Source organism: Coregonus clupeaformis, chromosome 15, assembly GCF_020615455.1.
Source record: "Coregonus clupeaformis isolate EN_2021a chromosome 15, ASM2061545v1, whole genome shotgun sequence".
In the NCBI taxonomy this organism is placed as follows: domain Eukaryota; kingdom Metazoa; phylum Chordata; class Actinopteri; order Salmoniformes; family Salmonidae; genus Coregonus; species Coregonus clupeaformis.
This window is the reverse complement of record NC_059206.1, coordinates 12,330,641-12,345,482: the sequence shown is the minus strand read 5'-3', so window position 1 is coordinate 12,345,482 and position 14,842 is coordinate 12,330,641. Positions and strand designations below refer to the sequence as shown.

The 14,842-nt window shown below is 42.9% G+C and overlaps 1 protein-coding gene across 1 annotated transcript; it reads right to left on the bottom strand.

Annotated features, from left to right (window-relative positions):
- Positions 1-520: 520 nt before the first annotated feature.
- Positions 521-6,853, bottom strand: LOC121581830 (THAP domain-containing protein 1). The gene is made up of 3 exons (XM_041897192.2): positions 6,663-6,853; positions 2,825-3,020; positions 521-2,588 (listed from the first exon to the last, which is right to left on the bottom strand). Exons 1-3 carry the CDS (start codon positions 6,731-6,733, stop codon positions 2,172-2,174), a joined length of 684 nt encoding a protein of 227 aa, XP_041753126.2. The 5' UTR covers positions 6,734-6,853; the 3' UTR covers positions 521-2,171.
- Positions 6,854-14,842: the final 7,989 nt, after the last annotated feature.

Genomic DNA, 14,842 nt, shown 5'->3' with positions numbered 1-14,842 from the left:
GTACCAGCTGGTTCGCATTGCTAGCATACAGAAATCGGTTGTGGTAGTCAAGTCGTTTTTTAACTGTAATGCAGTTGATTGGTAAGGATGACATGAACACGTGTTGGGGTTGTCATCAATACAAGTATTATACTCAGATTTTTACCTCACAGTGTGAAATACACATATAAACAACAGGCTAAATGCGGTCTAATTTAGCTGGGGGGAGGCCACACGCGTTTCCATGGAAACTCCATTGTTTTGGTCGAGTTCGATTGACCGCTACCGCATCCTATTGCAAACAGGCAATACAGTATTTTTGGGGTTGAAGCTGAGATGGTCAGTTATGACTTAAGTATATGCCAACACAGAAAGAAATCAATAACTTAACAGACGTTGGGAGTTTGACCATGTGAACAAAGCTAGAGAATGGGCTCCTGTAAAAATCCCAGCCTCACAAGCTATTGAAAATGTAACAAAATAGGATGGTCATAAGAGAATTGGGAAGTATGAACACAGATCATTTACAAAACCAAATAAATAATGGTATCAATTTAATTTTTGAGAAACATTTTTCTAATTGCACCAGACAGGGTCGCACACAATATGCAACCATGTTTTCCCCAAAACACACCTGTTAAAATCAAGGTCCATTTTCCCTTAAGTAAATATGGCTTTAAATATGATTAATATCACCATAGCCCTAATAACAGCCCTTTGACTTGGTCTTTTCAACATAAATACAAGAGATAAGATTCTCCACTAAGATAGTCTTTACCGGAGTAGGGTGAAGTTGCTCCTAGACGGATCTTGGGTCAGTTTTGCATTTTCACCACTAATGGTTAAGGTCAGGATTGGGGGAGGTTAAACTGATCCTGGACCTGTACCTAAGAGAAACTTCACCTTGACGCGACCTTTCTCAACAAAAATCTTTACATTGTGTGTCTCCTAAATTTACATTTACATTTACGTCATTTAGCAAATGGCACCCCATTTCCTGTATTAGGGGTTGCCAAACTTTTATTTAATCCGGGATCCCCTCATAATATCAGAACACAACTCCTACTTAAGAGTGCATAAAAAAAAAAAATAGCATCCAAGCAGTTTTACTATGACCTCTGCAGTGCAAGGCCCAACTATTCAAGTCTCGGGCTCCTGGCACCAGACAACATTTTGCAGTTTTAAAGCGAATTTCCTGTGATTCTACACATTTTGCCATGGGTCAGTGTGCCATTTGCAGTTAAGTTTAAATTACAGCGTATTTATGGTCAAAACAACATTTTTGGGGGGGAATACAAGAAGAATTGAGTTGAAAAGATGCATCATTGATGGGTTACTGTGGATACCAACACAAATTGTGCCTTCTAAACTTTCCCACAGATCCCTTGTCCAAAATCTGTTGTTGCTAAGCAATATTCATCCCAATGTTTTCTTTCTAGAACGCCACTGGAAACCCCTGACCCAACACAAGGTTGTTGATTCCCAGCCATAACAATAGTTCAAAGTGACACAGCTGACAGACAACCAGTTGGCTACAATGATTTCATATCACTGCAGTGGAAAGAGAAAGCGCCAACCGAATTACAAACCCTCCATTTTATCATTCCATTTTGTCCAACAGTAGGCATAGATTGACCAATACTAAACAATGACGTACAGTACAGAGTTAATCCCTCCACCACACTAAAACAACTCCCCAAATAGAGTCATTGTACTTTCAGAGGGATTGCCCTTAACAGATTACGGCTTGAAGAAAATGAAATAAAATGCTACAAAAGAAAAATGTCTGTGACAAGTGGAAAATCCGCCCGACCGGTTCGCAAACTCTCAACCCTCCACACTTGACACAACATACACAAGAATCACCATCAATACCACTGACCCAGACAAGACACCTCTGGATACAGGATGACAGTACTCCCAGGTCTCAGGAAGGTAGTAGGGATCGCTTAGCCATCCGCTAAACCTCTGTTAGGAGGGGTGATGTGTCCTCTCGCAGACCTTGTAAAGCAGGGACTGATAACCTGGGACCACCCCAATAAAGAAAAAGGCAGATCCAGGGAAAACCAGGGTCCTATTTTAGCCTGGTCCCAGATCGGTTTGTGGTCTTGCCAACTCCATTGCTCATAGTCAAGCCATTGTTTGCCATTGCACAAACAGACTGGCGCCCATGGCTAGGTGTATTTGGGGCTTCACAGTCCCTCTACGGGGTCAATCCCTTTGAGCACATCATAAAGCTGTTTGGGTAGAATCACATATCCCTCCCCTAGCGCCTGGTCCCTGTTCGCCCTCTGGAACTCTCCGATAGCCTTAAACCTCTTCAATTGTCTCTCCTGCCTCCGGCACTTCTGCTGTACCGTCTTTAACTTCTTCCTCAGCTTGTCCAGCTGTTCCTCCAGCTGCTCGATCCTCTTCTTCTGCTGAACCGTGTCCTCTACGGTGTAGTTGTGGTCGCAGGAGACGGACATGCTGTGGGGAAGGTTCTCTACCAGGGGCAGGGGGTCTACAGTCTGATGCGTTTCTGTCTGGGTCTCTTCTGGGTCAGAGAGGAGGGGGAGGGTCAGAGGGAAGTCCATCTCTGGAGGGAACGGGTCCGCCAAGGACTCTGCCTATGAAAAATAATAATTAAGTACAAAATGTAAGTACAAATCTAAAGAATTCAATGTTTGATAGTTTGGTATACGTACCCCAGCCTGGTGCCAGATGTGTTCTGTCTTGTCAACTTATTAGGTCATTGTCATGCAAATTGTAACACCAGACGTGATAGGTGTGACAATGCCCAAAGGTATTGGCCAAGTCCTACAAACAGATCTGAGACCAGGCTACAGGTTCCTGTATGTGTTACCTTGATTTGTAGTTTACTGAAACAGAACAGTGAAGGTACAGCATTCTCCTTCAGGACTCTGTTGTTGCACTCTGGTTTGAAGCAGTCTTTAGTGAAATGCTGAGAGCAGATATTACTGTATCTGGTGGGTTTGAAGTTGTTTCTCCTCATGGCTGCAACCCATTTTCCACACACGTCTGGCCGTGCTAGTGGGAATCTGCAATACATGACAAAGTATTGTTGCATTACGGTATCAAAACACAAAACAAAGGTTCACAAAATACTGTTATGTAGTTACTGTGTTGCAGTCAAGTAGCTAGTCACTGTTGCAATAGCTAACGTTAGCCAAGCACAACTACAGTTCGCTAACTACATCCAACCATCGTTTCTCCAACTGGCTACATCGGTCAGTGCTGAATCTGCCGATTGTGAATAGCCTAAGTACAGTGAGGGAAAAAAGTATTTGATCCCCTGCTGATTTTGTAAGTTTGTCCACTGACAAAGACATGATCAGTCTATAATTTTAATGGTAGGTTTATTTGCACAGTGAGAGACAGAATAACAACAAAAAAATCCAGAAAAACGCATGTCAAAAATGTTATAAATTGATTTGCATTTTAATGAGGGAAATAACTATTTGACCCCCTCTCAATCAGGAAGATTTCTGGCTCCCAGGTGTCTTTTATACAGGTAACGAGCTGAGATTAGGAGCACACTCTTAAAGGGAGTGCTCCTAATCTCAGCTTGTTACCTGTATAAAAGACACCTGTCCACAGAAGCAATCAATCAATCAGATTCCAAACTCTCCACCATGGCCAAGACCAAAGTGCTCTCCAAGGATGTCAGGGACAAGATTGTAGACCTACACAAGGCTGGAATGGGCTACAAGACCATCGGCAAGCAGCTTGGTGAGAAGGTGACAACAGTTGGCGCGATTATTCGCAAATGGAAGAAACACAAAAGAACTGTCAATCTCCCTCGGCCTGGGGCTCCTTGCAAGATCTCACCTCGTGGAGTTGCAATGATCATGAGAACGGTGAGGAATCAGCCCAGAACTACACGGGAGGATCTTGTCAATGATCTCAAGGCAGCTGGGACCATAGTCACCAAGAAAACAATTGGTAACACACTACGTCATGAAGGACTGAAATCCTGCAGCGCCCGCAAGGTCCCCCTGCTCAAGAAAGCACATATACATCCCTGTCTGAAGTTTGCCAATGAACATCTGAATGATTCAGAGGAGAACTGGGTGAAAGTGTTGTGGTCAGATGAGACCAAAATCGAGCTCTTTGGCATCAACTCAACTCGCCGTGTTTGGAGGAGGAGGAATGCTGCCTATGACCCCAAGAACACCATCCCCACCGTCAAACATGGAGGTGGAAACCTTATGCTTTGGGGGTGTTTTCTGCTAAGGGGACAGGACAACTTCACCGCATCAAAGGGACGATGGACGGGGCCATGTAACGTCAAATCTTGGGTGAGAACCTCCTTCCCTCAGCCAGGGCATTGAAAATGGGTCGTGGATGGGTATTCCAGCATGACAATGACCCAAAACACACGGCCAAGGCAACAAAGGAGTGGCTCAAGAAGAGGCACATTAAGGTCCTGGGGTGGCCTAGCCAGTCTCCAGACCTTAATCCCATAGAAAATCTGTGGAGGGATCTGAAGGTTCGAGTTGCCAAACGTCAGCCTCGAAACCTTAATGACTTGGAGAAGATCTGCAAAGAGGAGTGGGACAAAATCCCTCCTGAGATGTGTGCAAACCTGGTGGCCAACCACAAGAAACGTCTGACCTCTGTGATTGCCAACAAGGGTTTTGCCACCAAGTGCTAAGTCATGTTTTGCAGAGGGGTCAAATACTTATTTCCCTTATTAAAATGCAAATCAATTAATAACATTTTTGACATGCGTTTTTCTGGATTTTTGTTGTTGTTATTCTGTCTCTCACTGTGCAAATAAACCTACCATTAAAATTATAGACTGATCATGTCTTTGTCAGTGGGCAAACGTACAAAATCAGCAGGGGATCAAATACTTTTTTCCCCTCACTGTAGCCAACTTCAGCTTCGTGATTGGGATGCCAGTCTGATGCATGATGGACCGTTGTGTTAAGTTGCGTCAATTCAAATCTGGTATAGGAACAAAAAGAGGTCAATACACGTCTTCTAAAATAGACTAGTATTTTAATTAATGCAAAACACTTCAACGGTAAATATGATGTTCGTATATACGGGTCTACTGAAACACCATGCAGGGCAGTCAGAGAACTGGTCCATTGTTATAAGTTCTTATTTAAATACTCTGACAGAGATAGTTCCTGCTCCCTGCTGGCCTATCAGAGTAGAGACTGAGCGTGGTTTAGACTTACTCAGCCTATCGTTGGCGCTCAGGCTGGTCCCAGCCCCTTGGCGCTTCACTGTTGCCAGGCATTAGTTGTTATCTTTACAACTTGTCTCGAGTCAGCAACCTCAGACATCTTTGTAGCAGAACACATGTCCTTGAGCGGTTTAACAAAGAGGCAGTGTGTGTGTGTATGTGAGACACAAGTCTTACCTCATCCTACCCCCTAACAGTTCCCCACATTAATCACAGCTTGTTATATTAAACAATCTGTATCAGTACAGTACAAACCTATTATGTTTAATCATTAATGTATTATTTCTAAGCTAGGCATCACATCTAGTTATAAGAAAATAGATCCCCACAGTTGCACCTGTCTGATGCATGATGGACCGTAGCACCTGTCTGATGCATGATGGACCGTAGGACCAGTCTGATGCATGATGGACCGTAGCACCTGCCTGATGCATGATGGACCGTAGCACCTGTCTGATGCATGATGGACCATAGCACCTGTCTGATGCATGATGGACCATAGCACCTGTCTGATGCATGATGGACCGTAGCACCAGTCTGATGCATGATGGAACGTAGCACCTGTCTGATGCATGATGGACCATAGCACCTGTCTGATGCATGATGGACCGTAGCACCTGTCTGATGCATGATGGACCGTAGCACCTGTCTGATGCATGATGGACCATAGCACCTGTCTGATGCATGATGGACCGTAGGACCAGTCTGATGCATGATGGACCATAGCACCTGTCTGATGCATGATGGACCGTAGCACCAGTCTGATGCATGATGGACCATAGCACCAGTCTGATGCATGATGGACCGTAGCACCAGTCTGATGCATGATGGACCGTAGCACCTGTCTGATGCATGATGGACCGTAGCACCTGTCTGATGCATGATGGACCATAGCACCTGTCTGATGCATGATGGACCGTAGGACCAGTCTGATGCATGATGGACCGTAGCACCTGTCTGATGCATGATGGACCGTAGCACCTGTCTGATGCATGATGGACCGTAGCACCTGTCTGATGCATGATGGACCGTAGCACCTGTCTGATGCATGATGGACCGTAGCACCAGTCTGATGCATGATGGAACGTAGCAAACGTTCACAAGATATCAGTGAGTGGAAGCAATAACATTGAAATCTACTATTTATAAGCAACACTAACAGCGCCATGATGGGTAACTATTTCGACGCGTTGAACCCAATTACAACTAAGGTAACAGAAGCTAGTTAGCTAGGTTATGGGTAGCCTCGAGTTGCCATACTTCCAAAATCACGTCGTTGTCACGTATCCCGTTTTAGTGAAGCCTGGTTCGCGACGAGGCTAGGTCATGGGGAATCTTGCGATTCTCAACAACTGTGCGAAAGCTGTGATAATAGCTAGCCAACTGGCTAGATATTAAGCAAGACAACGCTAGACAGTTCGAGCATGTATGATCATGCTAGTTTTCTATAGAGTGACCGTGTTGAGGTCGGAGTTGAACTTACTTGTGAAATGAAATGTTTTTGTCTTTATGATATCTGTTTTTGCATCCGTAAGCAGAGCACGATTGGACCATCTCTACAATCGCGAGTTACTGGCAGATTCGACAGTTGTTGTCTTGTCCTTTTTCTCTGCCTTTCAACGCTTTATTTTGTCCTTTCTTGGCGAGGTCCTTTCCACTTTCCACAATGGCCGAAATGGCTTCAAAGATCTGTCTTTGACTTCGCCACAGTTGGTCATGTGACATGTTCTCTCAACTCTGATTCGCAGAGATCTTCTCTTTATCTGATTCGTGAAAATAATAAGATGTTATGCCGCATTTGTCCGGTGGGGGGCGGTAAAGCACTGTGTTGGAAAGACCACATCTGGAATGAAATATAGTAGGCAAAAACATTTGAGCATCTTGTCCATGATGACTCAAAAGGCATACATTGGTACATTTCTTCGTGGCTGTCATTTCGATACCACTAATTACCCTTTTTACCTAGGGAGAACATTTTATATGTTGCCCCAAACCAAACGAGCACATGCTATAGGACATACTCATTTTAATTTACATTTCAGTCATTTAGCAGACGCTCTTATCCAGAGCGACTCACAGGAGCAATTAGGGTTAAGTGCCTTGCTTAAGGGCACATCGACAGATTTTTCACCTAGTCAGCTCAGGGATTAGAACCAGCGACCTTTTGGTTACTGGCACAACGATCTTACCCACTAAGCTACCTGCCGCTATGCGACACAAAATACAATACCAGAGAAGGTACCTCACCTGGGCAGTAATTGACCACCTCAAGACTGTGTCTGGTGTCAGTTTAGTACTTTAAAAACGGGGTCAAAACCGTTGTGTTATTAGTTCTGTGAAATTTTCAAGACAAAATTACAGAACTTCAAACATGAAATTAGATTTGAGCTTTTAACGTCGGATACATTTTAATCCGTCTATAAATACGTTAAAGGCCCAAATCCGTGCCATTTCAAATTACCTCAAGGAACAGAGAAGCTTAACTGCTTACGGAAGCTATTTCTGCTGTTTTCACACATTCATTTCCATGTCTCTGTATTGACATGCAATTACAGTAATACCCACCCACACCAGAAAGGAATTACCACAATTGCATCCCAAATGGCACCCTATTCCCTATATAGTGCACTACATTAGACCAGAGAATGGCACCCTATTCCCTATATAGTGCACTACATTAGACCAGAGAATGGCACCCTATTCCCTATATAGTGCACTACATTTGACCAGAGCCCACAGGGTACCATTTGGGAGGCATCCCAGGTATTACCAGAGATAACACTTTCAAAAAGCTCATTACTGTCAGAGAAACTGGGACCAATGAGCTGTGTTGGTGGAGTGCTGTGTTACAGTTACTACAGCCAGTTACATATACTACAGCCAGTTACAGTTACTACAGCCAGTTACAGTTACTACAGCCAGTTACATATACTACAGCCAGTTACATATACTACAGCCAGTTACATATACTACAGCCAGTTACAGTTACTACAGCCAGTTACAGTTACTACAGCCAGTTACATATACTACAGCCAGTTACAGTTACTACAGCCAGTTACATATACTACAGCCAGTTACATATACTACAGCCAGTTACATATACTACAGCCAGTTACAGTTACTGCTGCCAGTTACATATACTACAGCCAGTTACAGTTACTACAGCCAGTTACATATACTACAGCCAGTTACATATACTACAGCCAGTTACAGTTACTACAGCCAGTTACAGTTACTACAGCCAGTTACAGTTACTACAGCCAGTTACATATACTACAGCCAGTTACAGTTACTACAGCCAGTTACATATACTACAGCCAGTTACATATACTACAGCCAGTTACATATACTACAGCCAGTTACAGTTACTGCTGCCAGTTACATATACTACAGCCAGTTACAGTTACTACAGCCAGTTACATATACTACAGCCAGTTACATATACTACAGCCAGTTACAGTTACTACAGCCAGTTACAGTTACTACAGCCAGTTACAGTTACTACAGCCAGTTACAGTTACTGCTGCCAGTTACAGTTACTGCTGCCAGTTACATATACTACAGCCAGTTACATATACTACAGCCAGTTACATATACTACAGCCAGTTACAGTTACTACAGCCAGTTACAGTTACTGCTGCCAGTTACATATACTACAGCCAGTTACAGTTACTGCAGCCAGTTACAGTTCTTGTTAGAAGTCAGTCTGATCAAGAAGCTAATAGGAGAGCTGTAGGAAAATATTTGAACACGATCATTACAGGCTTGATAACCTCAGTAATACCACTGATACATACTGTGGTTAGCTTGATATTATTGGTCTGTACCTCTTTATTATATTTGTTGAGCTAGATCTACAATAACCCTACCTGTTGTCTTATAACCCTACATGTTGTGTTATAACCCTACCTGTCTTATAACCCTACCTGTTGTGTTATAACCCTACCTGTTGTCTTATAACCCTACCTGTTGTGTTATAACCCTACCTGTTGTGTTATAACCCTACCTGTTGTGTTATAACCCTACCCGTTGTCTTATAACCCTACCTGTTGTCTTATAACCCTACCTGTTGTGTTATAACCCTACCTGTTGTGTTATAACCCTACCTGTTGTCTTATAACCCTACCTGTTGTGTTATAACCCTACCCGTTGTCTTATAACCCTACCTGTTGTCTTATAACCCTACCTGTTGTCTTATAACCCTACCTGTTGTGTTATAACCCTACCTGTTGTGTTATAACCCTACCTGTTGTCTTATAACCCTACCTGTTGTGTTATAACCCTACCTGTTGTCTTATAACCCTACCTGTTGTCTTATAACCCTACCTGTTGTCTTATAACCCTACCTGTTGTGTTATAACCCTACCTGTTGTCTTATAACCCTACCTGTTGTCTTATAACCCTACCTGTTGTGTTATAACCCTACCTGTTGTGTTATAACCCTACCTGTTGTGTTATAACCCTACCTGTTGTCTTATAACCCTACCTGTTGTCTTATAACCCTACCTGTTGTCTTATAACCCTACCTGTTGTCTTATAACCCTACCTGTTGTGTTATAACCCTACCTGTTGTGTTATAACCCTACCTGTTGTCTTATAACCCTACCTGTTGTCTTATAACCCTACCTGTTGTCTTATAACCCTACCTGTTGTCTTATAACCCTACCTGTTGTCTTATAACCCTACCTGTTGTCTTATAACCCTACCTGTTGTGTTATAACCCTACCTGTTGTCTTATAACCCTACCTGTTGTCTTATAACCCTACCTGTTGTCTTATAACCCTACCTGTTGTGTTATAACCCTACCTGTTGTCTTATAACCCTACCTGTTGTGTTATAACCCTACCTGTTGTGTTATAACCCTACCTGTTGTTTTATAACCCTACCTGTTGTGTTATAACCCTACCTGTTGTGTTATAACCCTACCTGTTGTCTTATAACCCTACCTGTTGTGTTATAACCCTACCTGTTGTCTTATAACCCTACCTGTTGTCTTATAACCCTACCTGTTGTGTTATAACCCTACCTGTTGTCTTATAACCCTACCTGTTGTCTTATAACCCTATCTGTTGTGTTATAACCCTACCTGTTGTCTTATAACCCTACCTGTTGTCTTATAACCCTACCTGTTGTCTTATAACCCTACCTGTTGTCTTATAACCCTACCTGTTGTCTTATAACCCTACCTGTTGTGTTATAACCCTACCCGTTGTCTTATAACCCTACCCGTTGTGTTATAACCCTACCCGTTGTCTTATAACCCTACCTGTTGTGTTATAACCCTACCTGTTGTCTTATAACCCTACCTGTTGTCTTATAACCCTACCTGTTGTCTTATAACCCTACCTGTTGTCTTATAACCCTACCTGTTGTGTTATAACCCTACCTGTTGTCTTATAACCCTACCTGTTGTGTTATAACCCTACCTGTTGTCTTATAACCCTACCTGTTGTCTTATAACCCTACCTGTTGTCTTATAACCCTACCTGTTGTGTTATAACCCTACCTGTTGTCTTATAACCCTACCTGTTGTGTTATAACCCTACCTGTTGTCTTATAACCCCTACCTGTTGTCTTATAACCCCTACCTGTTGTGTTATAACCCTACCTGTTGTGTTATAACCCTACCTGTTGTCTTATAACCCTACCTGTTGTCTTATAACCCTACCTGTTGTCTTATAACCCTACCTGTTGTCTTATAACCCTACCTGTTGTGTTATAACCCTACCTGTTGTCTTATAACCCTACCTGTTGTGTTATAACCCTACCTGTTGTCTTATAACCCTACCTGTTGTCTTATAACCCTACCTGTTGTCTTATAACCCTACCTGTTGTGTTATAACCCTACCTGTTGTCTTATAACCCTACCTGTTGTCTTATAACCCTACCTGTTGTCTTATAACCCTACCTGTTGTCTTATAACCCTACCTGTTGTCTTATAACCCTACCTGTTGTCTTATAACCCTACCTGTTGTCTTATAACCCTACCTGTTGTCTTATAACCCTACCTGTTGTGTTATAACCCTACCTGTTGTGTTATAACCCTACCTGTTGTGTTATAACCCTACCTGTTGTGTTATAACCCTACCTGTTGTGTTATAACCCTACCTGTTGTGTTATAACCCTACCTGTTGTGTTATAACCCTACCTGTTGTCTTATAATCCTACCTGTTGTCTTATAACCCTACCTGTTGTGTTATAACCCTACCTGTTGTCTTATAACCCTACCTGTTGTCTTATAACCCTACCTGTTGTCTTATAACCCTACCTGTTGTCTTATAACCCTACCTGTTGTGTTATAACCCTACCTGTTGTGTTATAACCCTACCTGTTGTGTTATAACCCTACCTGTTGTGTTATAACCCTACCTGTTGTCTTATAACCCTACCTGTTGTCTTATAACCCTACCTGTTGTCTTATAACCCTACCTGTTGTCTTATAACCCTACCTGTTGTCTTATAACCCTACCTGTTGTCTTATAACCCTACCTGTTGTGTGACAGACAAACAATCTAATCTCTCTCTCTCTGTTACAGTATAATACATAATGTAGGAGTTACTCGAAACAGGAAAAACCAGCATACTACTAGGAGCTATTTTTGAGAAATGCTTCTTATTGAGCAAAAAAAAACAACCAAACCACAAAAGCATTAATTCCTCCTCAGTCAAGTCTTCACACCCAGTGAATGCGGTTCTGAGAGAGAGAGCGTGGGCGTACGTTCTGTGTGTCCCAAATGGCACCCTATTCCCTACGTAGTGCCCCATGGGCCCTGGTCCAAAGTAGTGCACTATATAGGGAATAGGGTGCCATTTAACACTGTCCTGAGTCAGTCCTACCCAGGAAGCTCCTCATCTACAAGGCCACAGGCCATTCTATCAAATATTTGTGGCGAACCGTATTCCTTTGTCAGGCGGATCACACCCCGGGTGTGGCTGAATACAAAGCCACCTATAGCTGCTACTATAGTCAGCAGCAAGGCTGAGGCAGTTACTAGCCTGAAGGGATGTCTATAAAAACCTCCAATGGAGGCCTTGGTTACAGTATCAACTCAAAGTAAGGACGTCTCCCATGAGCCCTGGTCGAACGTAGATGCACTGCATAAGGAATCGGGTGCAAAGCTATGAAGTCGTGGCCAGACGGGTTCAGTTGCTCCGTTGGTTTTATAAAACCTTCTTAAGACTTTTATTCCACAGCGTATAGATTTGCTGCTGGTGGTAAAACAAATCAATCAAGCAATAATGAGCATCTCCCATTTCATCACACTTTCATGGCTATTTAGTGTGCCTCTGCCTTCCAGAGGATTTTAAACCCTTACACACACACACACACACACACAGACACACACACACACGACACACACACACACACACACACACACACACACACACACACACACACACACACACACACACACACACTCTAGCCTGGGCCCCACATCTTTTTATTGAGAATGTTGAGTTGTGTTCAGCTGTTGATATAGAACAGCTAGCCTGGCCCCAGATTTGAACAGGAGTTGGCAAGACAGCACAAACAGATCTGGGACCAGGCATGAAAACAGCAGTGTCATGACAATAATATGAGGAAGGCTAAACTGTTGTCGGTGTCCTAACTCCCTACCAGGTACGATGCCGCTGACCACTGGAGGGGGTAAACCAGACGGATAATCATTGTTTTCCTCCACCTGAGTTTCCGCCTGTTATTGTTGGCTACAGTAGGTTGTAATCAAGGTGAAGTAGGAGGGAGACATGTTGTCAGGCTTGACAGGCTCTTACAAGGTCATCATTTACAGTCTCCTCTCTTTCTCATGCTAACTAGATAAACACTACAGCTCATCCCAAATGATGTAGTTTGTTTGTGAAGGTTTGGTTCCCTCAGAGTGAGCGTTCATCTAGTCTAGTCAGACTGACATATTTGAACTAATTCCAATAAATCGTCATGTTGTTTATTTAACTAAAAATGAAGGAACATTGTCAGAACATCCCTAACGTTCTGGGAATGCAGAGATAACCAGAATTGTTTTGTTGTAACAATTGCTAACGCTTGGTTAGCCCATGAACAATACAACATAATGAACTCTTAACTCCTAATACAGAGTAGCCGATAATACCGTGTAGCCGATAATACAGAGTAGCCGATAATACAGAGTAGCCGATAATACAGAGTAGCCGATAATACAGAGTAGCCGATAATACCGTGTAGCCGATAATACAGAGTAGCCGATAATACAGAGTAGCCGATAATACAGAGTAGCCGATAATACCGAGTAGCCGATAATACAGAGTAGCCGATAATACAGAGTAGCCGATAATACAGAGTAGCCGATAATACAGAGTAGCCGATAATACAGAGTAGCCGATAATACAGAGTAGCCGATAATACAGAGTAGCCGATAATACAGAGTAGCCGATAATACAGAGTAGCCGATAATACAGAGTAGCGATAATACAGAGTAGCCGATAATACAGAGTAGCCGATAATACAGAGTAGCCGATAATACCGAGTAGCCGATAATACAGAGTAGCCGATAATACAGAGTAGCCGATAATACAGAGTAGCCGATAATACCGAGTAGCCGATAATACAGAGTAGCCGATAATACAGAGTAGCCGATAATACCGAGTAGCCGATAATACAGAGTAGCCGATAATACAGAGTAGCCGATAATACCGAGTAGCCGATAATACAGAGTAGCCGATAATACAGAGTAGCCCGATAATACAGAGCAGCCGATAATACAGCCGATAATACCGAGTAGCCGATAATACAGAGTAGCCGATAATACCGAGTAGCCGATAATACAGAGTAGCCGATAATACAGAGTAGCCGATAATACCGAGTAGCCGATAATACAGAGTAGCCGATAATACAGAGTAGCCGATAATACAGAGCAGCCGATAATACAGCCGATAATACAGAGTAGCCGATAATACAGAGTAGCCGATAATACCGAGTAGCCGATAATACCGAGTAGCCGATAATACAGAGTAGCTGATAATACCGAGTAGCCGATAATACAGAGTAGCTGATAATACAGAGTAGCCGATAATACCGAGTAGCCGATAATACAGAGTAGCTGATAATACAGAGTAGCCGATAATAGAGAGTAGCCGATAATACAGAGTAGCCGATAATACAGAGTAGCCGATAATACAGAGTAGCCGATAATACAGAGTAGCCGATAATACCGAGTAGCCGATAATTCAGAGTAGCCGATAATACCGAGTAGCCGATGATACTGAGTAGCCGATAATAGAGAGTAGCCGATAATACAGAGTAGCCGATAATACCGAGTAGCCGATAATACAGAGTAGCCGATAATACCGAGTAGCCGATAATAGAGAGTAGCCGATAATACAGAGTAGCCGATAATACAGAGTAGCCGATAATACAGAGTAGCCGATAATACTGAGTAGCCGATAATACAGAGTAGCCGATAATACAGAGTAGCCGATAATACAGAGTAGCCGATAATACAGAGTAGCCGATAATACAGAGTAGCCGATAATACAGAGTAGCCGATAATAGAGAGTAGCCGATAATACAGAGTAGCCGATAATACAGAGTAGCCGATAATACAGAGTAGCTGATAATACAGAGTAGTCGATAATTGTCACGATCGTCAGGGTAAGGAGTAGACCAAGGCGCAGCGTGATGAACAAACAT

Coding starts and splice junctions, on each gene's coding strand:
- LOC121581830 (XM_041897192.2), bottom strand. CDS start 6,733: ATGGTCCAATCGTGCTCTGCTTACGGATGCAAAAACAGATATCATAAA. Junction 3,021..6,662: donor AAAAACATTTCATTTCACAA/GTAAGTTCAACT, acceptor CATGTATTGCAG/ATTCCCACTAGCACGGCCAG. Junction 2,589..2,824: donor TCAGTAAACTACAAATCAAG/GTAACACATACA, acceptor TATTTTTCATAG/GCAGAGTCCTTGGCGGACCC.